Source organism: Emys orbicularis, chromosome 13 (assembly GCF_028017835.1).
Source record: "Emys orbicularis isolate rEmyOrb1 chromosome 13, rEmyOrb1.hap1, whole genome shotgun sequence".
In the NCBI taxonomy this organism is placed as follows: Eukaryota; Metazoa; Chordata; order Testudines; family Emydidae; genus Emys; species Emys orbicularis.
Genome location: NC_088695.1, coordinates 33482486 through 33507739, shown reverse-complemented (window position 1 = coordinate 33507739; position 25254 = coordinate 33482486). Strand labels below are relative to the sequence as shown.

The following is a 25254-nucleotide window of genomic DNA, read 5'->3' as shown; positions in this document are numbered from 1 at the left end:
ACCATGTCTTATTAATTGTTTGTCAATCATCATGCTCATTTTACCTGAGAAAGGAGTGCAGGATTGGGGCCTTTTTATGATTTTGGGGGCTTGAGAACTGGATTCTGTTCTCAGTTACATCAGTGCAAATCACTTATTCCACTGACTTACCCGCAGTTACTTTTGATTTACACCAGCATATCTGAGATCAAAATCTGATACTTTGGTTTGTAGCATTTTAATTTATTTAGGGTTTAGCAATCAGAACTTGCATCTGTCTGTGATCTGTCCTGCTGAGTATTACTCACAACTTCCTTCTTTCTTGCTCTTTTAACAAAACAGCAGCAAAGACACAAGTTGCTTTTCAGTGTTTAGCAAAGTATAATTGAATTCTTTCCCTGACTTTGTGATTCGTAATGAAAGGCAAGGACCAGGTCCATCCCTGGTGAAACTCCATGAACTTTTGTGGAATTATATAAAAGATTAATTTGGACACAAGCTGTTTTATGTGCCCAGAAAATCACAGCACACTGGTCCTGGTCAATTTCACTTTAGGGTAACTATTATTTATTAATAATGTATCCTATGTCAACAATTCCCATTGACTCCAGTGAGACTATTGCCTGAAAACAGAGTAAATAACTGTTGTATAATCAGAATACATAACACTGGAGAATGTAGTCTGAGAAACACATTCATGTGATGGGGAGTGACCTTATATAACCCAGGCAGGGTTTAACTTCCCTCTGTGCCTAGTAAGCCACATCCTTTAACTGCTGAAAACATTTGTTGTGTCGTACTTTCAATCTGTATTCTCTAGGCTTCAATCCTCCTGCTCCTTTTCTTATGCATGAAAAAGACCTTTCTTCGCAACCTTTCATAAGACACTTCAGTCTGCTGTTTCTTAATTCACATCCTTTCTAAAGACTCACTTCTGTGATCCCCATAAGCAGTGAGTCAACAATCATCATAAATCATATTAATAGTAATATTTTTTTAAAACTTAGTGAGTCCTTCCTTTGTGCCTGTCTCGGTAAACTGTAGTTTAAACTGTAGTCTTCAGTGTAGGGACTGTTGATATTTTTTTATTTGTACATCACCAAACACAATGTCAGCACTTAAAGAATACATTAATAACTTCTTCCCCTTTCACCAAAGACAACCTAGTTCCTTTTTTTTAAAAAAAAAGCCACCTTAATCAAGATTTACTGCTTGTATTCTGGAATTGGGGGAATTGCACTAGAACTTAGATTACACAGAATCTAACGAGATAAAATTTCTGAGTAAAGAGGACCATACAGTGGAATCTGTATGGAGGCAAATTCTAAGAACACAAATATACTAATAGGGTTATTTTACTGGCCTTCATATCAGGAAAAGGATATTGGGTGCTAGGGTTGCCAATTTTGGTTGGATCTATTCCTGGAGATTTCATCACATGACATACTCTTTAATTAAAAATTATTCTTTAATTCTCGGAGACTCCAGGCCAATCCTGGAGGGTTGGTAACCCTATTGGGCACACAATGCTGAGGACAATCAAAAAGCCAACTAAGTCTAATAACACAGTATTGCTGGGTGACTTCACCTATGTGCACATAAAACTGGTCAAATGCTACAATGGGAAAAGGTTTAGAGAAGCAATTTCTCAACACCTTAAATAACTGCTTCTTGTAACAGCTAATATGAGAGAACATCAGAGGAGAGGCTATTACTGACTTAGTCCTAAGTACCACACAGGTTGGTTAAAAAAATAACTATAGTTTAATCCCTAATTAATCGTGATCAAAATATAATTAAGTTCAATGTCCTCAGGGAAGGAATTATACCAAAAATATTACTGTGGCACTTCAGAAAGAGGGATTTCAAAAATATGAGGAAGCTAGTCAAAAAGGCCCTTATGTCCAAAGTGAGGAAATTAAGATCCTTGAACAGCATGGAGGTCATGTAACCATCCCATAATAGAATTCCAGGGGGCATGCACAGAATCTGGCCCCTAATTTCTAAGTTATTATTCTAAAGCACTTTAGGATACCCTAGTGGAAAAACCAGTACAGAAAACCAAATTGTATTTCTTGCTCTGGGGACGTTACAGATTATATGGTTATCATTATAAACGTGTAGTAAGACAGCTCTCTCCCAGCGATCCACATCTGCAGAGCATCCCAGCCTCAGTAATTGCTGGCTGAATAAAGATTGAACAGCTAATCAAAGCCAGGGAAAGATGAGTGCTATTGGAATGATTGGGGGGAGGGGTGAATAGTGTGTGCCCTCTATAAATGGGAGAGCATCCATACTGTAATCAATTTACTATTGGTGGCAAATCAGCCTTCATAGAATTTTATGTTGATAACATCAGGAAACCGAAAGTCAGAGGAGAGTTTTATTCCAGATTCATTTTATTATGAGTGGAGATACCAGGAGGGGATGGCTAGGTGGTCTAAGAGTCAGGGTTTAACACTAATCAGGGGCGGCTCTATGTATTTTGCCGCCCCAAGCACGGCAGTCAGGCGGCCTTCGGCGGCATGCCTGCGGGAGGTCCGCCGGTCCCGCGCCTTCGGCGTTCCCGCCGCCAAATTGCCGCCGAAACTGCGGGACCGGCAGACCTCCCGCAGGCATGCCGCCGAAGGCTGCCTGACTGCCGCCCTCACGGCGACCGGCAGGCTGCCCCCTGCGGCTTGCTGCCCCAGGTACGCGCTTGGTGCGCTGGTGCCTGGAGCCGCCCCTGACACTAATACATTTATTTTTCAGTTAAAATAATGTCTTAGGCCTGAGTCCTGCAAGGAAGCAGGGGCAGTGCTTGCAGGCAGGGGCCAGGGCAGCGCGCGGAGACACCTGCCCTCAGATATGCTGCCACTTCCAGGAGCCACCCGGCTGGAGCCTACACCCCGAACCCCCTCCCGCACCCTCACCCCCTGCCCCAGCCCCCTCCAGCACCCAAACTCCCTCCCAGAGCCTGAACCCCCTCCCGCACTCCAACCCCCTGCCCCAGGCTCAGCCCAGAGCCCTCCTACACTCCAAACCCCTCAGCCCCAGCCCAGAGCCCGCACCCCATCCCGCAGCCCAACCCCCTGCCCCAGCACGGTGAAAGTGAGTGAGGGTGGCGGAGAGCCAGCGACGGAGGGCGCGGAGCTGGAGGGAGTGGGGGTGGGGCATTGGGCAAGGGGTGGGGTGGGGCGAGGGTGTTTGGGTTTGTGCGATTAGACAGTTGGCAACCCTAGATGAAACTTGGGGGTGCAAGACCAATCAGACTCCTGAAAGGGTACAGTAGTCTGGAAAAGTTCAGAGCCACTGTCCTAGGAGGATCCCCAGCCTGCCCCTCCATCTAGACAGAGCCCTTGCCGAGCTGCAGCATGTACACCTCCCAGCTTCAGTGCAGGTGCCTGCTGCAGCCTGTGCTGGGGGTGGGACTCTCCCCTGTATTGCTATTATTCCTAGTGTATTTACATGCTGGTTAATTATGGGGAGGGGCTGCACAGGGGCAGGCTGAGGCCGAACGACTGGAGCGCCCCCTCCCGTCTAGTAGCCCAGTTCAGTGCTACGTGCTGCCAGCCTCAGGCCTGAGGGCAGGAGGGAGAGACCTCCCTCCGCCAATCATACCAGCGCATGCGCAGGATCTGACAACCGGCCAGATCGTCACTCCGCCGGGCTCCTCAACTGCGCACGCGCAAAAGTGCAAAGCCCGACAGTCCCGTGCTGTGCGTAGACGGGCCTAGGATGCGCACGCGCAATACTTAACAGAGTGTGTTGTGCGCGCGTCCGCGGGCCGCGCATGCGCACGCGTTGGCAGGTGGCCAGACCCCTCCTTTCTTCCGTCACTAGTAACAGCAGGCGGCCGCTGCCTCCTCCCCGGAACCGGCCGGCGGCGGAGCCCGGACGCGACATGAGGCCAGAACCCAGCTGGTCTTTGTGACAGAAGGTGAGTAGGTGGCACCGACCGGCACCCCAAAGCCCCCTTCCCTGCCGCGCGCCCTCCCTCCTTTTCCTACCTGTCCCCGCCTCTTCCCCCCTCATCCCTTCCCCTGCGCCCTCCGTGCCCCCCCTCCGACCCCTCTCCTGTGTCCCCCCCGCGTCCCTTCCCCCTCCCCGTCCGACCCCTCTCCCGTGCCCCCCCGCGTCCCCCCCGCGTCCGATCCCTCTCCCGTGTCCCCCTCCCCGTCCCCTCCCACTCTCCTCCCACCCCTCTCCCGTGTCCCCCCCGTGTCCCCTCCCACCCCTCTCCCGTGTCCCCCCCGCGTCCCCTCCCCGTCCGATCCCTCTCCCGTGTCCCCCCCGCGTCCCCTCCCCGTCCGATCCCTCTCCCGTGTCCCCCTCCCCGTCCCCTCCCACTCTCCTCCGACCCCTCTGCCCTGTCCCCCCCGTGTCCCCTCCCACCCCTCTCCCGTGTCACCCCCGCGCTCCCTCCCCCTCCGACCCCTCTCCCGTGTCACCCCCGCGTCCCCTCCCGCTGTCCCCTTTCTCCCTGCATCCCGTACCCTGGCCCTGCGCCCCTACCCTGCCCCGGTACCCCCACCCTCTCCATCCTGTGCCCCTACCTCCGCCTCTCTCCATCCTACCCTGGTATCCCCACCCTATACTCCCCTCCCTCCTGCCCTGGTATTCCCACCCTCTCCACCCTGTGCCCCTACCTCTGCCCCCTCCACCCTGCCCCTCTCCTGTACCCTACCTCTGCCCCTGTACCGCTACACTTGTGCACCCTGCCCCCTCCTGCTTCCCAGACCCCACTCACCCCCTTTTACTTTCCCAGAGCCCCCCTTTCTCAGTGGCCTCCCTTCCTGCTGCCCATTTTTTTACTCCTTTACTCCCTTCACACTGCTTCCCCCTGCTTGGGTCCTTGTAGTGTTTAACCTTCTCCCCTTCACCCTGTATAGATTTCCTGCTCTTCCCCCTCCCCTCGTCGCGCTCATAGCTTCCCCTTAGAATCCGTTTGCTGCTTCCCCCAGTTTTCTTCCGTGTCCTGAGTCCCCCTCTGCTTCCCTGTTTATTCCCTGCTCTATGTTAATGTTTTCATGTTACTCTCTTGTGCTTACACCCCCTTTCTGTAAGGGAAGGGGAGGAAACAAAGGGTACAATCTTCCCCCCCCCCCCCCCACATCCTCTCTGTCTTTTCTGATTGCTTCTGCTGCTACTTCCTGTACTTCTCTTTTTACCTCTCATGCCCTGCTTTGGGTGCTCTCTCGCTCCCTCCTCCCCCCACCATTGGGCATTATAAAGAAGCAACTTTTTTTCCTCCAGCTTTCTCTATCTAGCTCCAGCTCTCCCAAGTTTTTTATCTTTCTCTCTCTCTCTCCTCCCCCCCCCCCCTGCTTCTGGAAGGGGGTAGGGGGAATATATCCATATCTGGAGAAAGCATATGTTTCTCCCCCTGGTCCGGGACTGTTGACACCTTCCCCAATTTAAAGATGCTTGTCTTCACTTTAGGGACCTGAGAGCTTCTTCACTGTAGACAGAAGCACTAAAATGTCAGATATAAACTATTACTTTGAAAATCTTTCCAAGCTTTCTCTAAAACTTAGTCTTGAGAGTCTTGTAGTTTGGTGGGAAAGCAGCTGTGTTTTGAAGATTTTACGTCTCTGTTGATTTGTACCTATATTTTGTTCCAGTAAGGTGCTTTGATAAAGCCCAGAAAGATGCTTTTGACTTGAGATAAATTTGTCTTAAATGTCTCTCTTGAGGGAAAAGAATCTTCCCCATCTGTCCTTTCTTTACAGTTATCTAGGTTTTGTAGCTTTCAGTCATCTGTCAAATAGCTTTAAGGTGTCTTTTGTTTCAGATGAGTGTTTTTTCTCCCCAGTTTTCCTCGCCTTTAGAATCTTACCAAATATTTGTTAGTTAACATACAACTTAAAAACTCTTGGAAGAGGCTGTTAACATTCCATTGGTATTTTGAGGCTGGTTTAGTGGAGAGGCTATGAGTTATACATTTGAATTATTTAGTTAAATCTTGCTATAACCATAGAAACTGTTTTCCATAGACTTTAGCAGGTATTACTTTGAGAGCTGTTATGTATGTGAGACTGCCACGTTAATTCTTCTAAAAGCAGACTAAGAACTATCCTAGCTGATGTCTGGAAGACCTCTGTTTTATGTCTAGTCTCCATGGCTTTATAATTGTTGCCTTTTCCTTTAAATCTGTATACTGAGTCAATTCAACTAACCAAGCAAGCATCATATTATACAGATTTCCAATCTGTAATGGAAAACAGTACTGAAGTTCTACACTGAAAACACATTTGTAATTTTTAATGAAAAGTTAAAAATTAAACACTATTTATTACTGCACTTTCAGATATTTTATTTTAAAATAAATCCAGAGGGTGAATGTAGATGGATGAATTCATCACTTGAATAGAATCTTTTGCCAGATTTTCTCAGTCTCATTATTTTTTAGCATCTGTTGCTTCACGTTTCTGTTAAGTGAGACTTCTGTCCACTGTACTGTTCATCTGAAATTGATGAGTTCGTGGAAGTAATATAGATGCTGTAAGAGCATATTAGTATTAATGAGAAATATGGCTGTTTATTCAAAGAAGTTAACATTGCATGTATGTCTTAAATCTGGCTGGCAGCCAATATTTTCATCCAAAAGTACTGATGCCAGTATTTTTCATTAGTATGCGTTCAAGAAAGAACTTGATGGACCATATTCATTTCTGGTGTAAGTGGACATACTTGCTTCTGCTTATGCCAGCAGTGAATTTGTCCGTGTGTGTGTGTGTATTAACATATCCACAGTTTACTTAAGACTTATTTCCTTCTCACCTCATCAACAAGTTGGTCTATCAGCACTTTATATTCCTTTCATGCTTGAAAATGGTGAAGGATACTGTAATCCTATTTACACATAATACATTATTTCAGAGGAAAATGCATCTTTTAAACTTTTTGGAATTTTATACGTTATTAGAAAATGGAATGCAGGGCCTTGTATCAAATTGTTTTAAATTGTCCCTTCAGCAATCTGAGAGTCAGGTTGGGGGAATTACAATAATATACCACGAATTGTGAGTTTTGCAGGGTTTTGTACAATGGGAGGGGACTGTGTGACTAACCTGGACAGAGCTTTTTCCATCTAACAGTATGTGCCAATAGTCACGAGACTTCTTGTAATGCTCATTTGTGAATGAGTGGTTTTGAAATGTCCCAACAGCATGTTGCTAAAAAGGTAGAATGAGAACATACCAATTTGCTGCTTTGCTTTTTTTTTTTTTTTTTTTTAAACATTTTGGGAGCACTTAAAATATAGATGCTGTCTAAATATATATAGTTGCTCAGACCCTATAGTTGGGTGGTAAGTGAACTTGCATATTACACTCTTAATAACAAACCCAACCCCCCCAAACCTGTGAACTTCTGTAGCACTTCTATCACAGTACATGTACGTGTGTGTGTGTGTTTAAAAAAAATAATTGCAAGCAAAGAATTTTTATGGTGGCATATCAGTATAATTAACTTCAGCTATAAGTAGGGTGACCAGATGTCCCGATTTTATAGGGACAGTACTGATTTTTGGGTCTTTTTCTTATATAGGCTCCTATTACCCCCCACCCTCTGTCCCGATTTTTCACTTTTGCTGTCTGGTCACCCTATCTATAAGCTCAGCAGAAAAGTTTCAGCTGGTGTTAAATACTCCGTTGCCACTGCAATCTTCATGATTGAGGTAGGATACTGTACATGAGGAGATGGGGCAAGGAATCTCTCTTGTAAACTGACAACATTCAACAGTAAAACTGGCCTCCCACATGTGACAATGACATTTTAAAAATTTGTTTTTCAGGTCTGAATAGTTCTTATTAATCCGAAACCATGGTGCAGAAATATCAGTCCCCCGTGCGGGTGTATAAACACCCCTTTGAGTTAATTATGGCTGTAAGTATCAATTCTTAAACTGTAATTTTCTTATTTGAATATTATTACTTGTATTGCTGAAGTGCGGTCGGGGCTTCCTTTGCTAGGCCCTGTACAGTATACAGAATACCTGCCTTGAAGAACTTATATTTTGCTTGTCTTCTCAGACTATAAGTGGTAGGAGAGAGAGGGAAATGCCCAACCTTCTTCCCCAAAGCCTAGCCATAATTTTTGGTAAATTTATTTTATTTTAGGGTTTGCAGCAGAGGTGGGTCTGAAGGAGCAGGTGTTGGTCAGTTAGGCTGTTGCATGTGGAAGAAGGCACAAAGGTGTTTGTATGAGAAGCTGATGAAAGGACTGTTGAGGCTGGCATCTTTGGAGGGACAAAGAAACACAATAGGGGACGAGCAGACACTAGAGGCAGAGCTGTGAAGAGCACTGAAACTGAGGATGAGAAGCTTAAATTTGTTACAGTGGAAGAGGGTGATGTGGCCAGAGCAGTAGGCAAGAAGTATTCTCTTAGCAGTTCCATTTTGAATTAATTGGAAAGGGTTGGGGATATAAGTATAAAGGAATGCCAGAGAGGTGAACAAAAACACCTGTGATAAATGAAGGGGGGGAGGGTAGCTCCCTTTTATGGACAGCCAGTAGCTATAAAAAAAAATTAGTAGCTGTTTTTTTAATTGCTCTACCTGCAAAGGGTTAAGAAGTTTTACTACTATGCACAGGTAAAAGGAAGTGAATGGGCACCTGACCAAAAGATCCAATGGGAAAGCTAAAATTTTTAGGGCTCTGAACCGCCACATGCTCAGGTGTCCATAAAAAGGAGTTTCCTCCCCCCCCTCCCCTTCATTTATCATAACATCGAACAAAGCCCCTGAGGTGTGTGGTCACTAATCAATGTGTCCTTTTTACAAATGAAAACCGCCAGTACTGAAGAGTGACCCTGACCTAGGTTCTCACTTTAAAAATAACAGAAGTAGATCTCTGATATTTCTGTATACACTTAGTCAAAACCACAGTTGTTCAGGTTCTCATGAAATAGAAAAAGGATGCGAGGAGCAGTCACGTCAACTTCTTCCCTCTTTGGTCCTAAAAAGAATAGTTTAAAGAAAATCTAAATAAAATGCATATTATCTCATATCTTAATCCACTGAAGACCTCATTTTTGCATGTTTATATATTGATACATTTTGATTGGTACCAGTGTATGCTCAGCACCTTGTAATGCTATTTACAAGCAATACCACAGCTATTCATCACGTTTTCTAATATTCTATTAAAGTCGGTAGTTATATATTTAATACTGCATATGTTTTTGTAACTAATTACGCTTGTTCCTGTTTTAGACTTGTATATACGAGATGATTTTTCAGCCAAAATTCTCTTGTAACAACTCCTTAATTCAAATGGCAAAGTACACATTTCTATTGTGTTGAGGGAGTATTTTTGTTTCCCTCTAACATATCTGTCAGGAACTCTTTAAGTCAAAACAACTACCAAAAATGTATTCCTCTCATCATACCTTGCTAATATTATTTTAACTGCCATGTTAAAATTAGCTTTGTGCTTTCAAACTATTTTGTGTTTGTGGAGATATTTGTATCTGAAGCATGCTGGTATTTTTTAAAAACAAAGAAAATCCTCTAAGATCTTGTGGCATCTAAGCTTTTGTTTTCTTGAGAAGAAAAAACCCATAATATAAAAAATTGAAATAACAATAGCTAAAGAATCAGAACTAACTGAACTAATAGATTAGGAATGCATATAATACAAAATACTGAGTTGAACACAATACTTTGTGTGACTTCAAATATAGACTAGTGATTGTATACTTGATTTGTTTCAAACATGAACTTCATTCATAGGGCAGTTATTATCATAAGAACTCTGCTTGCAATATATTAATTTTAAGAATATATTTGTACACCTGCAGTACCTTTTTATTATATAATTGGCTTTGAGTGTGTTTACATCACTGGAAAATTGGTAAAGTCAGTAGTTAAGGTGGGTTGTTATTGCAGGAAATGACAAAGTAGTGCTCTTTGTAAGTTAGAGCCAAACTCTTTGTAGATTTTCTTGGTTTCTATCACAGAGGTAAAATCTTTGGCGTTCACCATCAGTGGTTATTTGAATGATCAAATAATGCTAGTGAGAATGTTCAGCATATTCCACTTTATGCTGAAATGAACGTCTCATACTGCACATGCTCATCACCCAACTTTCAAATGGTAACAACTGTTTCAAAACAAAACTTCTTTTAAATGTAGCAGCAAGACTGTTCCTCATTCCAGACAAAATAATAGTACATGCCAAGTCTAAATTGCACCCCTCCAGGAAACAGTTTTTTGTACATCTGTATAAAAATATGGTTTTTAGGCTTGCAGATTTTTCAGATTTCTTGGGGAAAAAAATTAAATCCCTGTGAATAGAACATGAGACATTGACCACAAGAGACTAAGAAACACCCCCAAAACTATAAAATAATTAAAGGTGTCTAGAACAGAACAGCTTTTTCAATGTGTCAGCATACTATTTATTGCTGTGGCAGATTGTTTTAATGAGGAAATAATGGAAACTCTGTGATCTTTATTGTAAGTGCTGTCTTACCATCAATATCTGAAAGCTGTCTGAGAATATTGAAAGCCCTCAGACTTTTCTTGCAAGGCATCTATGAAACTGAGCTAAGTTCTGTTCATATTGAATGGTTGGGAATGGAGGATGGGACCGAAAGAGGTGCTAACTGGTACCTGTATCCCCGACTGGACTGTAGAAAGGTGTCTTAGTTGTAGTCCCACTCCAGGACTCTAAACATATCTATACTATAAAGGCCTACAGCTCTCCTCCTAGTTGGAACTAGTTACATCAAGTCCTAATATCAGCTCTAGGATGGAGACACCACTTAGAACTTCCCTTTTCCACTAAAGTCAACTGAATGAGTGTCCTTTGTTGCATGATGGACCATTTAAACTGCACACTTCCTATTCTCCCCAACGTACATTACAAATAAATAATGGAAAGTGATAAGAAATACTTATATACTGTGACAGTAGAATCTTGGTCCCCTTTACATAATTCTGATACACCATAGCAAATTTTGCTGCTTCTACTGAGGGGCCTGAAACAATCCTATTCAAAGAAAGAAAAGTAAAACTAAATTCTACTTTGCTCTGACCCAGGATTGGTAAGGCAAGCTCTCACCAGCACTATTGTGTTGCAAATACTTTATCATGGTAAAAGGAATGAATGTTTTCTCTAACTGGAAAAGTATTAGGGATATATCTCCCTCCCACATACCTTCTCTAAGGAACTTCCAAAAAGCATCATTTGAAACCCTGATGTATATCTGGGGATAGCAATAGATTCAGGCCAGGGAAAATCCAGCCCCCTCTTCTTGCAGACTTGGAGGCGCTCTCTGAAGAGAAATGGTGGAGTGTAAAGCTGTGGGGAAGTCAGGCACCTTGTAGATCCTCTCAGTCTTGACTGGCCATAGAGGGAGACTGCATAAGAATTCCACCTAAACTACTCCAGTCATTGGGATAGAATTAGCCTCCCTGGTGAATCTTTGATTCCTCCCCACTCCTCTGCGTATCTTCCTAGTTCCTGGTCCTGCTACTTGTTCTGGGGGCTGAATTTGCATTGTAGTGCATTGCATTAGGCTTTAAATGTACTACCATGCTCTAAGAGAATATCATTTTAAAGATTTACAGCTACTTTATTTTAAAGTTTTCTCGTTGCTAACTCCTGAAAATTATAGACTTAAAGATTAGAAATGACCATTATGATCTATTCTGACCTTCATAAAACAGGCCATAGAATTTCACCCAAAGATTTCTGCTTTTAGCACAATAACTTTTGGTTAAACTAGAACATATTTAACATCAACTTCTTGAAAAGTAACATGAATAGAAAGTATGGTTATTCATCAAACCAAACCGGTTTTTCTCCCCCCCTTCCCACCACCACCTTGTTACTCTCCTCCTTTTCATGTCCCAGTTTACATAATGCTAAAAGTAGCTGAAATGGGGAAAAGTACTGTTTACTCAGCCTTTTCTTGCGTTACCAAGGTTAGATAGATGGAAGAAGAAACCAGAAGAATATGCTTTCAAAACCCTTTGAGAATGCTAATGCTCATTTGTAAAGCTCTTTAAGTTGAAGAGTTAAATTTTCTTATGTAAGTTATGCACATTGTTGTGCACACAGCTTAGTTTTTAAAATGCCAACCTTAGAATGATGGGTCCCTCATATATATCCTACTACTCTTGGCACATGAGGTTAAGCAATGAGCACTTGAGCCGAAAAATATAAGCTGTGATGCTGGCTGGCTGACATGAGTTAGAGTTCCTTCGAGTTCAATTTCCAAAATAAATTTAAACATTGTAAAATCAGCTGCTTTGCAATGCTTTTGGGGTTTACCGAGACCAGTCTTTACCGCCTGCCTTGTAATCCTGGATGCTTCTGTGCTGTGCAGCTTTGGCTCAGAGCCCTGACACACCAACGGCCCACTTACAGCACACTGACCTCACCCTGGCTTGCATCAGCCTGGTTACTCCTTGCAGGGTGAGACCAGCAGCCTATTCAAAACTGTCTCCTCTGCAGTGCTCAGCCCCTCACTGTAGCACTCACAAAACCTTGTCAAGTTCACTCTTCCTTTAAAGAGACTGTACCCAGCACCAGCCTGTTGCTTTGAGGATTTTATTTTTCAGTTTGAAACACTACACTGAGATGGTTGTGTGGAAAAACAAGATATTGAAGTGATACCAAATAGAAGGAATTGGGATAGAAATGGTTACAAACAAACATAAAAATATGCTTCAAAGACTAAAACCTAACTTAAAAAATGAGTCTCTTGTTCAAAGTAGTTTTTCTCTCCCCAGTTGTTCTATCAGCATGGCTGGCCAGTTCTAAAGGGTATTGTGTATGACAACACAGTGAGTTGGGGTGGTACACTAAGCTGGTCAGGCCAACTGAGGGTCACTGCTAGATACTGGGGACCCCCTTGCCCTCGGGCATTGGGGTGCTCTTAGGGTCACATTTTGATATTCAACTGTGCGTAAGGAAGCATATACCATGTTTTAATGAAATCCATATTATAGATTTCAGCACCAAAGGTGTTGAGTATTTAGAAATATGATGAAAGTGTGTTGCACTTACATTCTGTCTATAAATATGTTCCATCCACAGTTACAAATTTCATTTTAGAAATGAAGTTTATATCTTAATTTGGTGGCTGCACATGGTTAGTATGCATCAGACCTACACCATACTGTGTTAATATTGACTGTAAGTATATATTTTTAAGAATTTGTGATTTTTAAGAAAACTGGATTGAGGATTAAGGGCTAGATTTTTCAAAAGTGCTAAGCATCTTCAAGTGGAGATGGACTTTCAAAAAAACTGTGCTCCTATTTAGGCATCTAGATGAAGTGGACAGATTTTCATAAGTGCTTGGTATCCATCAGTTCCCATTGAGAACATTGGATGCTGCTGAGTGCTGACCACTTCAGAAAAATCTGTCCATAAACTACTTCCACAGTCACTCAGTTTAAAGAATTAAATTACTGTTCACATTAACTGTTAAATATTTTTTAGTTTCTCTTAAAACAGAAATCAAAGTTCATTTTGTGCTTCTTTGAAGATGAAATCCTTTCTAACTGCTGATAAATTGTAGCTGTAGCAAAAATAAATAAATTATAATTCCTCCATTTTAGTGCAGTAGTCAAAGTACCTTAAAACTCATTGCGCATAAAACTAGACAAACTAACGGAGCAAGGTTCAGTTGCAACATTTTAGTAAATGTGTGCATTTGAATTTTCTGACAAGATGACTTGCCTGCTTTTCTTAGTTTATTTTTAACAGATCTGTGAAGACTTTTGTCCCTAAGGTTCTGAGTTTAAAATGAGTGAATTACAAAAGAGGAATAGAATTTCATGAAGCATAAATACACTTCACTGTTAAAGTTCTCCATATCTACTCTCTGTAGTCTTTTAGATTGGTAAACTAAAATATAATCCCTAGATCTGGAATTGTATTGAGTTTTCTTAATTGTTTCTGATTTGTCAGTAAATCATCCCTTTCATTATAAAGGAATATCAGTCAACTTGAAATCTAATTACTTTTAATTCATTTTTTAAAGAAAAGTAATTTTGGGTACTACACCTGCCCAAAATCCTGTGCCAATTTTTGTTGCTTTCGTAATTTTTTTTTTTTTTTAAATGTTCCTTTTCCCTGTTGCTATGTGGAAGATCCATTGAAACAATGGACACTGGTTAACTGATAATGAAAGGGAAACAGTGAAAATGGCCATACATAAAGTTCCTTCAAGTGCATTTGGAGAATGGGTTATTTCTCTATTCTTCAGTCTGTCATAGTAACCTTGGGTGTAATTTGTAACAGTAGGTTTAAAATCCATACAATGTGGGTCCTTTGGTTTTTTAAAAAACCACATTTATGAAATTGGAAATCAATGGAATGTAAGTCCTTCCCCTCCCTCCCTCCCTCCCTCCCTCCCTCACAGTAAATATATTTTTCTTGCTGTTCAGGAACTTTGTACAATGAGGAGAATCTTAGTATGTATCTTATCTTTTTTTTCAAAACAGTTTATAATCTTGTGATTTTTTTTTCAATTATTTTTAATCCCAACCCCCATCTCTTTTGTAATTTTTTATTTAAAAATATGGGCTTGACTACACAGTGAAATTTGCTAGTAGAATTATACTGTTATAACTCCCCAAGTGGACAATCCTATTCTGGAGTAAAAATGCATTTTTCCAGTTTAGCTTATGTTGTTTTGTGTCATTGTTAATGGTCTCTTGCTTCACAAAGGAAAAAATACATTATAAAAACAAATTAATAGCATGGTTTTTTTAGTAACTTGTTTAGAATGAACAGCAGTTACAAAAATGTGAATTAAGTTAAGCACAAGGAAAAATTGACTTACTGCAGTTTGCATGTTCGTGGCATGATTAAGTATTTCCATAGCTTTCTGTTTTTGTGGGGAAACACATGACTGTATTGTAGCTGACAGCTGCAGTTCCTTTGTTCATTAGCTGCTTCTACCCAGTTCTGGGTGGGTTTGTTTTTTGTATTTTTGAAAAAAGCCTTTCACACTTTGAAACCTAAAACACCCTGCCAAACTTGGAGGAAGTACTAGCAAAAGAGAAAAAATGCATTGAAACTCAATGCTATTGCTTTAATCTGAAAATACTCTCTAAATATTTCAGTCCTCTGAAGGTGTTTAGATTATGAACGTGTCAGAAGTGTGGTTGCAGGACCCATTGATCAGCCAAATGGCAGTTGTCTAGAAGCTCAAAAATTCAGAATTAAGCTCATGGGGAAAACTGACTGCTTTGCTTTTGACAATGGATTACCTACCCAGCACTCCAGACCTCCACCTGCGAAAGGGTATCTGGTAGTTGTGGTCTGGAAAAGTATAAACTGGGCAGTTGGGCAATTGTTGTTTAATCTGAGGATAGCAGTTTAGAAGTGTTACATGCATTCAAGTTTCATGGGAAAAGGTTGGGATATCTTGTTAAATATACTGAGTGCACAGTTGGAGTTTGTGTAGGGAGATCCATGAGCATCTATCTAAAGCTATATTAGCAAATTCTTGTTTGTGATTGCTTAGAATTAGTAGGATACAACCTAAAGGTGATATTTATCTTGTCTGTTCTGCCTGGCACATATCAACTACGATAATTCTGCTCTTCCCATTTCCATGGAAACTTCATTGATGTCAGTTGGAGATGGGAGCCTGTAGAGGACAGAATATTTGAGCTGAGGTTTGTTATATGGAATGGGGAGAAGTATTTCAGTACTCTATTCGACATAGTTTAAAATTAAGAAAAAGAAAATTACTACAATTTATTTTGCTGTATAGGCATCTTAAGCATTGATGTCCTGAATACAGAATGAATTTTCTGAGAATTTACAAATAAATTTATTAATTAGTTTCTTTTAAGAACATAAGAACAGCCATAATGAGTCAGAGCCATGGTCTATGTAGCCCAGTATCCTGTCTCTAGCAGTGGCCAATGCCAGATGCTTCAGAGGGAATGAACAGATATGAGCAGTTTCAAGTGATCCATCCCCTGTCGTCGAGTCCCACTTCTAGCATTTGGATGTTTAGTGACTCCCAGACGATGGGGATGTGTCCCTGACCATCTTGGCTGTAGCCATTGATTGACATATCCTCCATGAACTTATCTAATTCAGTGGCCCCAAATTAGTTTGGACATCAGCGTTTGAAGTTCTTAACACTGCCTTTGCTCTACTGCACACTGAGGTAGCACTACGGGGAACAGAAGCAGGACCTTAAGGGAGCCCTTAAAGTGCAGAGACATTGGGACTGAGACTGGGCTCCCTCCACCCCTGTTTTCACAAAACACTGATGTCCACACCGTCCTCCACACTGTAATCATAGAATATTAGGGTTGGAAGAGACCTCAGGAGGTCATCTAGTCCAATCCCCTGCTCAAAGCAGGACCAACACCAACTAAATCATCCCAGCCAAGGCTTTGTCAAGCCGGGCCTTAAAAACCTTTATGGATGGAGATTCCACCACCTCCCTAGGTAAACCATTCCAGTGCTTCATCACCCTCCTAGTGAAAGTGTTTCCTAATATCCAACCTAGACCTCCCCCACTGCAACTTGAGACCATTGCTTCTTGTTCTATCATTTGCCACCACTGAGAACAGCTGAGCTCCATCCTCTTTGGAACACCCCTTCAGGTAGTTAAAGGCTGCTATCAAATCCATCCTCACTCTTCTCTTCTGCAAACTAAATAACCAGTTCCCTCAGCCTCTCCTCGTAAGTTAGGGGACTGGGGCACATGATCATTTTCGTTGCCCTCCGCTGGACTCTCTCCAATTTGTCCACATCCCTTCTGTAGTGGGGGGCCCAAAACTGGATGCAATACTCCAGGTGTGGCCTCACCAGTGCCGAATAGAGGGGAATAATCACTTCCCTCGATGTGCTGGCAATGCTCCTATTAATACAGCCCAATATGCTGTTGGCCCTCTTGGCAACAAGGGCACACTGCTGACTCATATCCAGCTTCTCGTCCACTGTAATCCCCAGGTCCTTTTCTGCAGAACTTCTGCTTAGCTAGTCAGTCCCCAGCCTGTAACACTGCATGGGATTCTTCCTTCCTAAGTGCAGAACTCTGGACTTGTCCTTGTTGAACCTCATCAGATTTCTTTTTGCCCAATCCTCCAATTTGTCTAGGTCACTCTGGACCCTATCCCTACCCTCCAGCGTATCTACCTCTCCCCCCAGCTTAGTGTCATCTGCGAACTTGCTGAGGGTGCAATTAATCCCATCATCCAGATCATTGATAAAGATGTTGAACAAAACAGTATGTCAAATGCAAATTAAGGACCAGATTCATCAATATATGTGGCTGCTTGTATTTTTAGTGAGGCAAAGCAGCTGTAAACCCAGCTTGGTTGGTATGTTCTGGGTGCTCTGTGCTACTTTGATGCAAAAGTGAATCTGCCCTTAAGGTTTTTTAATTTCAAGGTTGTTACCACATAGCTTCAGATTAGTAGAAATATCCTATGGTAGCATTCTCTTTGGGTTTCTTGTTTAGTATTCATGTATAAATTTTCAATTAATCGTACAAAACTTAGGAAAATTCAAGGCAAAAGCTACCGTAATTTGGAGTTTAAGTTTTGAGAGTATGTATTAGTAACTTAAGAGTGTAAAACATTGCAGGGATTTTGACATCTAAACAACCCTAACTCTGTCCTGTAGTGACAAGTGGAGGGGAGGAGGGAGAATAAGAAAACTGTCTTTAAAATTCAGTTCTGCAGACACTAAGATACCTTAATCATAATTGTATTGTTAGTGAATGATGTCACTATGGATTAGAATTAAGACTGTTTTGGTGCCTTAAATGTGCATTTAAATACCTTAACACATTCAAATTTCTTTTAAAAAGCCTTAACTTGTAATTTCTTGGGATTCTAATGCCTGGGTTTTGGTTGATTACAATATCCCTGTAATGTGTGTGTTACTCTTAAGTTTTTAGAATATATAGCAGTAATTAACTCCATCTTAACCCAGGGATATTGTTTTGTTTTGTCTCAGAACGTATGATCAAGTTATGTAACAACTTGAAAACATAAATTGCTAACCTGCCTTAACATAGTGGCCTCTCGGTTTGACTGGCTTGTAATTTGCAGAACTGCCTGCTGCTGCTGTAATATCATAACCTTGTTTTAGTAATAATAGATGTTAATTCTGTAAGATTAAAAAAAAAGTGTTTGTGTTAATGGCCTCTCAAATCTTTCAGAACTGTGGGAACGGCAGTGCAATGTTTACATTTGTTTGGGCCACAATAGGAGTGGAATGATTAGTTTCCTGACGTGAGCACTTTCTTTTCCAAGTGCTTTATTTTTCTTCATTCAGTGGAAAATGTGAATGCCATCAGCGTTGGGTCCAGTTCAGGAATACAGTAGCCAATATCCTTCTCAGAGGACATTTTGTCAGCCATTTTATAAATTGTATTGCTTTTTAACTTACAAAATCTATTTTTGATGTGTAATTCGTTGGCTTGTGGCTAAAGCCCTCAATGCTGAATTCATGAAATGACATATTTCTGTAGAGACGTTTCATGGTCTGCATACTGCAGACATTGACATAATGAACAGAATTTAATGTGAACTGTTTCTTTTGAACTTGTTTATTCTTGCAGTGTGTCTAAATTGATCCCATCTTTCTCTGTCCACAGTGTGGGTGGGCATGGTGCGGAAAAAACTTTTATTTATGTAATCTTTATGGTTTTATTCACTGTTTTTAAAAGAAAACCAAGGGCTGAAGGAATGTTGACAACTTCACTTTTGAATCAATTAAGCTTTGCACTAGGCATATTTCCTGTTTGTTCATGGGGAAGGTGCAGAGGTGAAAGTAAGCTGGTACAGTCGGGTACGGTGTACCGGCAAGAGCCAGTACGCCATGCCGGACCGCACCGGCTTCCGCAGCAGGGATTTAAAGGGCTCTGGGCTCCCCGCAGAGCCCTTTAAATCCCCCCTCCCGCCCCCCACAGCTCCGGCAGCGGGGCTGGTGCTGGGATTTAAAGGGCTCGGGGCTCCCCACCTCTTCCGGATGAGGCCACGCCCCCCTCAGGACTCCGGCAGTACCGTTAAGTCCTGTAAGTTACTTTCACCCCTGGGAAGGTGACAGATTTTGGGGACATAGTAGTTGCTACACATGATCAGATCATTAGTCTACTGGCATGCCTTTGGCAGCAGCTGGAACCTGATAAATATCCCATAATATGCCTAGTCATCTGTGTAGTGCAATACATATTTGGAGAGGGGTGGGTTAGGATTCCTTCCTAGATTCTCATGGGCATTCTACTGCAACATGAGATTTGAATCCCCTTGTGACACTATTTTAGCTTGCATAGCTGCATGTTAACTTCTTTGCCGGCCCTCCAGTACCTGTTGTGCTGCATTCTCTTGACATTCCATTGAAACCAGTCGACTGGCAGGATTTAACCTGTATATTCAGCTGAAGAAGTTGCATTCTACCTGGAGCTTCTGGCAGCAGTCAAAGGGGCTAATGGTCAGTTTGCTAGTCCTCTTTAAATTCTAGCATACTGTTTGTCTTGAATATCTCCTTTGACAATAAATTCTGTAGGTTGACTATACTATTTATAATGTAAAATTATTTGATTACAATAGCACCTAGAAGCCTGTGTGCCTCGGGGCTAAATTCAGACCTAAGGTGAGTGCAGTTCATTTTACTACTTCATACTCTTCTCTCATTGGCCCTCTTCTGAGGGAAGGGACTGTAGATTATTCTGTTTTCAACTCTGCCGCTGATTCTGATGCCTAATGTAAGTCTGTTAACCTCTCTGAGCCAAACCATGTTAAATGGTTTTAATATTTACCTAAAAAGGAACACATTGAGACCTACCCTGTAGCTGTCTTAATAAGTAGGCAAAAACAAATTAACAAATTATTAAACTTTTCACATACAGTCCCAATAAGTAATACAAAAGTTAATATATTCCAAAATAGACATGGGACAGATAAATGTATTTTAAGAATCTTCCTTTCTAAAAGTGTGCCTCTGATCATAGCATATCAAACAGATTTGCTAGAAAATCCAAATTTAGAACTACTTAAAATTAAGCTAGCAGCAGTAGATCAGCAAAGAGTATTTGACGCTTCCAAAAATAGATCCCCAATGGACACACAGTAGGATAATGACTGAGTTGTAAAATAAAGTTTCATGACTATAGAGATTCAAGTCACAGAACACTCAACCCATGTTGCTCATTGCTCAGGTTAATGAAAAGGATGAGAGAAATATCAAAACTAACCTTGTAAACAAATAATTATTTTATAATGACAGTGCCACAGTGTGCTGACATTCATCTTGCTAAGAAACTCAATATAAAACATTATTTTTGTTTAAATTAAAAAATAGACCAGTAAAATAACTTAATGGATTTCAAGTATCCGAGGGGTAGCCGTGTTAGTCTGGATCTGTAAAAAGCAACAGAGAGTCCTGTGGCACCTTTAAGATGTCATGCGTCTGACGAAGTGGGTATTCACCCATGAAAGCTTATGCTCCAATACATCTGTTAGTCTTAAAGGTGCCACAGGACTCTCTGTTGCTTAATGGATTTCAAGCCTTTAATTCAACATTTACAGTTTAAAATCACAGTGGGGGGGGGGGTACACATTGCTATATTACATAAAAGTTTATGCATTACTTACAAAACTACAGATAACTTGAAAGGGCTCCAGAACTGCTCAGATTTATTTTTCAGCACTTATGTCATCCCTATGTGTCCTACCCTCCAAACCTTCCGATACCTTCACTGGCCTACGCCAGCTGTCTTGCCACATCTTTTTGGGGATTAGACTCTGAAACTTCTTTTTTAACTTTGTGCTAAAGCAATTACATCCTCCACCCTTAAGGTCAGACGTCAAGTTTCCTGCCCCAAGGAACTAGTAGAGCTTGTCCACTAATTCACTACAGTCCAGATTCAGGCTCTTTTAGACACAAAAGCTAAATGATCAAAACCGTATCTCAGTCTAATATTGGTAACACCATGGACTTGAATTTTGCCTCTATGGAATAATAGTTACACTGTAGCTGCAAAGACCATCTCTGAGGCCTCTGTTTCGAAGAGTGTCCTCCCTTGTCAGATTTTTCCAGTTTAGTTTCTAATTAGCATATGGGGCCATTCCTTTCATTCTAACCAATCCCATTTGGTGAGATATTAGGCTTTCCCTACTAGCCCTGAAGGAAGAATTGTTAACTTATTGCACATCTAACACAACATCCTGTGGCTGTTATCTCTCAGTACCCCCACATTTAATCTCCAACTGGAGGTTGAATTCGTGGGGAAGAAAAGATGGTGTATACTCCAAACTTGTGCCTACAAATTAAGCTCTGTCTATATGAGTCTCCAGAATAAGATGCCACTCTGAAAAAATTATGTAGATGTTCAAAATATGACTGTGTGTACTCACTGAGCTCCACTTGGCTCCTGCTTGATGTAACTTGATTATGCCCATGGGCTCACGTAGGTTCCTCAGGCTTCTTGATTTTGGGGAGGAGGACTTCCCCTACGGTGATCTTCTGGTCTGGGGAAAAAAGTCCCGGTTTGCAGCTTCCTGAACAGGCCAGTGTTCCGAAAGATGTGTGCGTCATGCACTTTTCCAGGCCAGCCTGTGTTAATGTCAATGAAACAACCACGGTGATCCACAAGCGCCTGGAGAACCATAGAGAAATACCCCTTCCGATTAACGTACTCGGAGGCTAGGTGGACTGGTGCCAGAATTGGAATATGCCTCCCATCTATCATCCCTCCGCAGTTAGGGAAACCCATTTGTGCAAAGCCAGCCACAATGTCATGCACGATACCCAGAGTCACGGTTCTTCTGAGCAGGATGCGATTAATGGCCCTGCAAACTTGCATCAACACGATTCCAACGGTAGACTTTCCCACTCCAAACTGGTTAGCGACCGATCGGTAGCTGTCTGGAGTTGCCAGCTTCCAGATTGCAATAGCCACAAGCTTCTCCACCGTCAGGGCACCTCTCAATCTCTTGTCCTTGTGCCGCAGGGTGGGGGTGAGCTCATCACACAGTCTCAATGAAAGTGGCTTTTCTCATCCAAAAGTTCTGCAGACACTGCTCGTCATCCCAGACTTGCATGACAATGTGATCCCACCACTCAGTGCTTGTTTCCCGAGCCCAAAAGCGGCGTTCCACGGTGGTGAGCATGTCCGTGAATGCCACAAGCAATCTGGTGTCGTATGGATTACTCGAGTCGATATTGTCGGAGTCCTCACTGTCAGTTTGGATCGTAAGGAGTAACTCGACTGCCAAACGTGACGTGCTGGTGAGACTCATCAGCATATTCCTCAGCAGTTTAGGCTCCATTCCCACAGACCGAAAGGGAAGACAGAGCGAGCAGCACAAAAAACGTTGAAAGATGGCGCCAAATGTGGACGGAAGCACAGGGATTGCTGGGATGCGAACCGATACATCACGAGGCGTTGGGACAGGACCCAGAATGCCCCCCCCCGCCCCCTTCCCACAAGCCACAGCGCCGGAATGGGGAAGAGGTGCTCTGTGGGATAGCTGACCATAATGCATCGCTCCCAATGCCGCTGCGAATGTGGCCACACCAGTGCACTTGCAGCTGTCAGTGTGGACAGACTGCAGCGCTTTCCCTACTGCGCTCTCCGAAGGCTGGTTTAATTCAAAGTGCTCTACATCTGCAAGTGTAGCCATGCTGTTGCAGTCAGCTCACATTTTTGAGAGTTATTTTTTTTTTTTTATTTTATTTTTTACAAATGTAACAGCTAGAGACTTGTTTCTTTCTCTTAAATGAAAGCTGAGACTCTGATGAACAAGAGAGCAATTTGAGAGGTGTTATGTTATACCAGCTCAGTCTACGTTCTGTCCCCAGCGCATGTGCACACATGCTTGATGTACTCTGAACCCAGGAACACAAGAACAGAGAACCTAAGTACAACACAAGGATCACAATATTGCAATTTGTTATGTGGATCTAACAGTTTGTGAAGGTGGCAAGTCAAGTCTTCTGTCTGGTGGACACTATTGTACAGACATTGTTTGAACCACATTTCCATATTTCCACTTTGAGTATGTCTGAAGCATGCAGGTGTGTTCCTAAGATCCCTACAGTGACTGCCTTTTTTTGGTCTCAAAGTCAATATTCAGTAAAGATGGAACATTCATGGACTTGGAGGCTGAAGACTCCTATCCACCGAGCAAGTATTATATAGGCAGCAGCTGTTCAGATTTACTTTAGTTAACCACAAATGTCTCATCTGTTTTGGAGAAACCACTGTCTTTCAACTGAAGTAATATTGAGACATGCCTGTGGTTGTTAAAGATCCCTTTTCTCTCTTTAAGAGATGGGATGCTAACCCTGATATTCTGATCAAATTCCATATCATGTAATTATGTTTTGCCTACTTGTATTCACCCTAATGTAATATTGGATAAGGTGGTATTTGCTTCTCATCTAAAACTATTATATATTGTTGCTATAAACTGTCAAAAAGCTGCTGTTTTTTCACCACAAAGATTGTTGCATCTTCAATAGTAAATGAAGTGACCCCTATGTGTTTAAGGGCTTTTTTTAATACAGGGAAATTGAGCAGCATACTACATCAGAATAATTATACCACTATAACTATACTGGCATAACTTCCCCATCTGGACACTCTATTATGGAATAAAAGTGGTTTTTATTCTGGAATCATATCCACATGGGGGAATTACACTGGCATAGTTATACCGGTGTATAATTCAGCTATAGCTATGCCAGTCAATTTTCCTGTGTAGAAAGTTGAAAGGTGCTCCATAAATGTAGCTTGTTGAGAGGATACTTCACTTGATACCATTTCAGTCTTTGGCTTGTCTGCCGAGAGTGGCAACTGAACTATTGATACCTGGATTGGCTCAAACTCACCTCACGCACATTTAAACTAAACTTTTGAAGCGGGAGTATAAATTGTCCCCCCTCTCCCTCCTTCAGTAAGACTAATTTCTTAAATATGGTACTGACTATATGATAGAGGTTTGGCTTAATGTTGTTAAGCATTTTGATTGCAGCAGAAGATATGATCTAAATCTTTATGAAAGAAAGTGAGATTGGTATACTCAGTTTATTTTAGTTAATGTGCATTTGGCATGGGTTTTTCAGTAAACCATTTGCCTGTGGAATGTACACATAGAAGTGGCGTGTCTCTCTTGCAAGACACCATATTTGGGGCATAATATTTTGGCTTAATATCGTGGCTCTTATTATCACAGGGTCATATACTGTGTGTCTGGATCGGGGGAACCCCCTGCTGCTTTCAGAGGGGGGGGTCTGCTTGTGGATCAAAGTAGTATACAGTCCAAAGGCCATAAAGTTATTAGAGATATAAGATGCCATTTCCCTTACCCCTCTCTCCAAAATAAGACCTAAAATCTGAACATGTGAGTGTCTCCTAAACTTTTAAAAATAGTTTCCTATAACTTCACCACTATCTGACTCCTCAACATTCTGGCTAGGACTTTATTAATATATGGTAGTGTCTTTTTAAAAGTCTTGTTTTGGAAACATTTCTGTTGAGCTCATGAAAAACCATTTCATTGAAAGTTTATATCGGTTTCCTGTTGCCTTCATGATGGTGAGTGACAAAGGTGCTATTTCAGTGCAGGTGGATGGAAATCCCATAGGAATGTAAATGTAATTTTAATTGAATTTACAAAAGAAATTATAGCTTCATCGTTATGCTAAAGCTTAAGAGAGTTTGTCACTTCTGAGATAGTGAATCTGTTGTACTGGTTCTCTTTTTTTGTGGTGATACTCTTCCCCCACCTCCCCCCGCACAGTATTGCACAACTGTTAAATGCAATATGGAGTTTTTTAGACTTCATCTAGAATTTTCCACTCCTGGAGGTTACATACTTCATTTGATGGACAAGTGGTCTAATCTGGTGTAGATTGTGTTCCTAGGGTGCTTTAAAAAAAACAAAAAAAGGCACAGAGAAGTGTAGGCACTGCTATATCTGCTTAATCTTGATTTTACTTTTTTTGACAGTCTTATTTTTATGAATTTTCGTATTCCAGATGGTTCTTTGTGGTTACATAATAAAATATGGTATTTGACTGCATTACACCTTAAGGGTTCAAAGCTAGCTTAAAAGAATTAGGTTGTATGATAATTATTAGTAGAGCTGTTATTTAAAATGCCTAACTCTCTACATTTGATCTGGTTTTGTGACATATTTAGAACCAAATGTAATCTACTCTGTAACCCTGGAAACTGCTATAATTCTGAACCAGGGAAAGGAACAGAAATGCCAGTATTCTAAATTAATTCAATAATCTTTCTTCTATAAAAAGAGATTGCTTCACAGCAATGTTAAGTGCAAG

General features: G+C 41.7%; 1 protein-coding gene across 1 annotated transcript in view; it reads left to right on the top strand.

Moving 5' to 3' along the window:
• The first annotated feature begins 3816 nt into the window (after nucleotides 1-3816).
• Nucleotides 3817-25254, top strand: part of SEC14L1 (SEC14 like lipid binding 1) — a 57443-nt gene continuing 36005 nt past the window's right edge. The window contains exons 1-2 of the mRNA XM_065415468.1: nucleotides 3817-3898; nucleotides 7757-7848. Coding sequence (XP_065271540.1) covers nucleotides 7786-7848 — 63 coding nt within the window. The 5' untranslated portion in view covers nucleotides 3817-3898; nucleotides 7757-7785. The remainder of the gene's footprint in view (nucleotides 3899-7756; nucleotides 7849-25254) is intronic.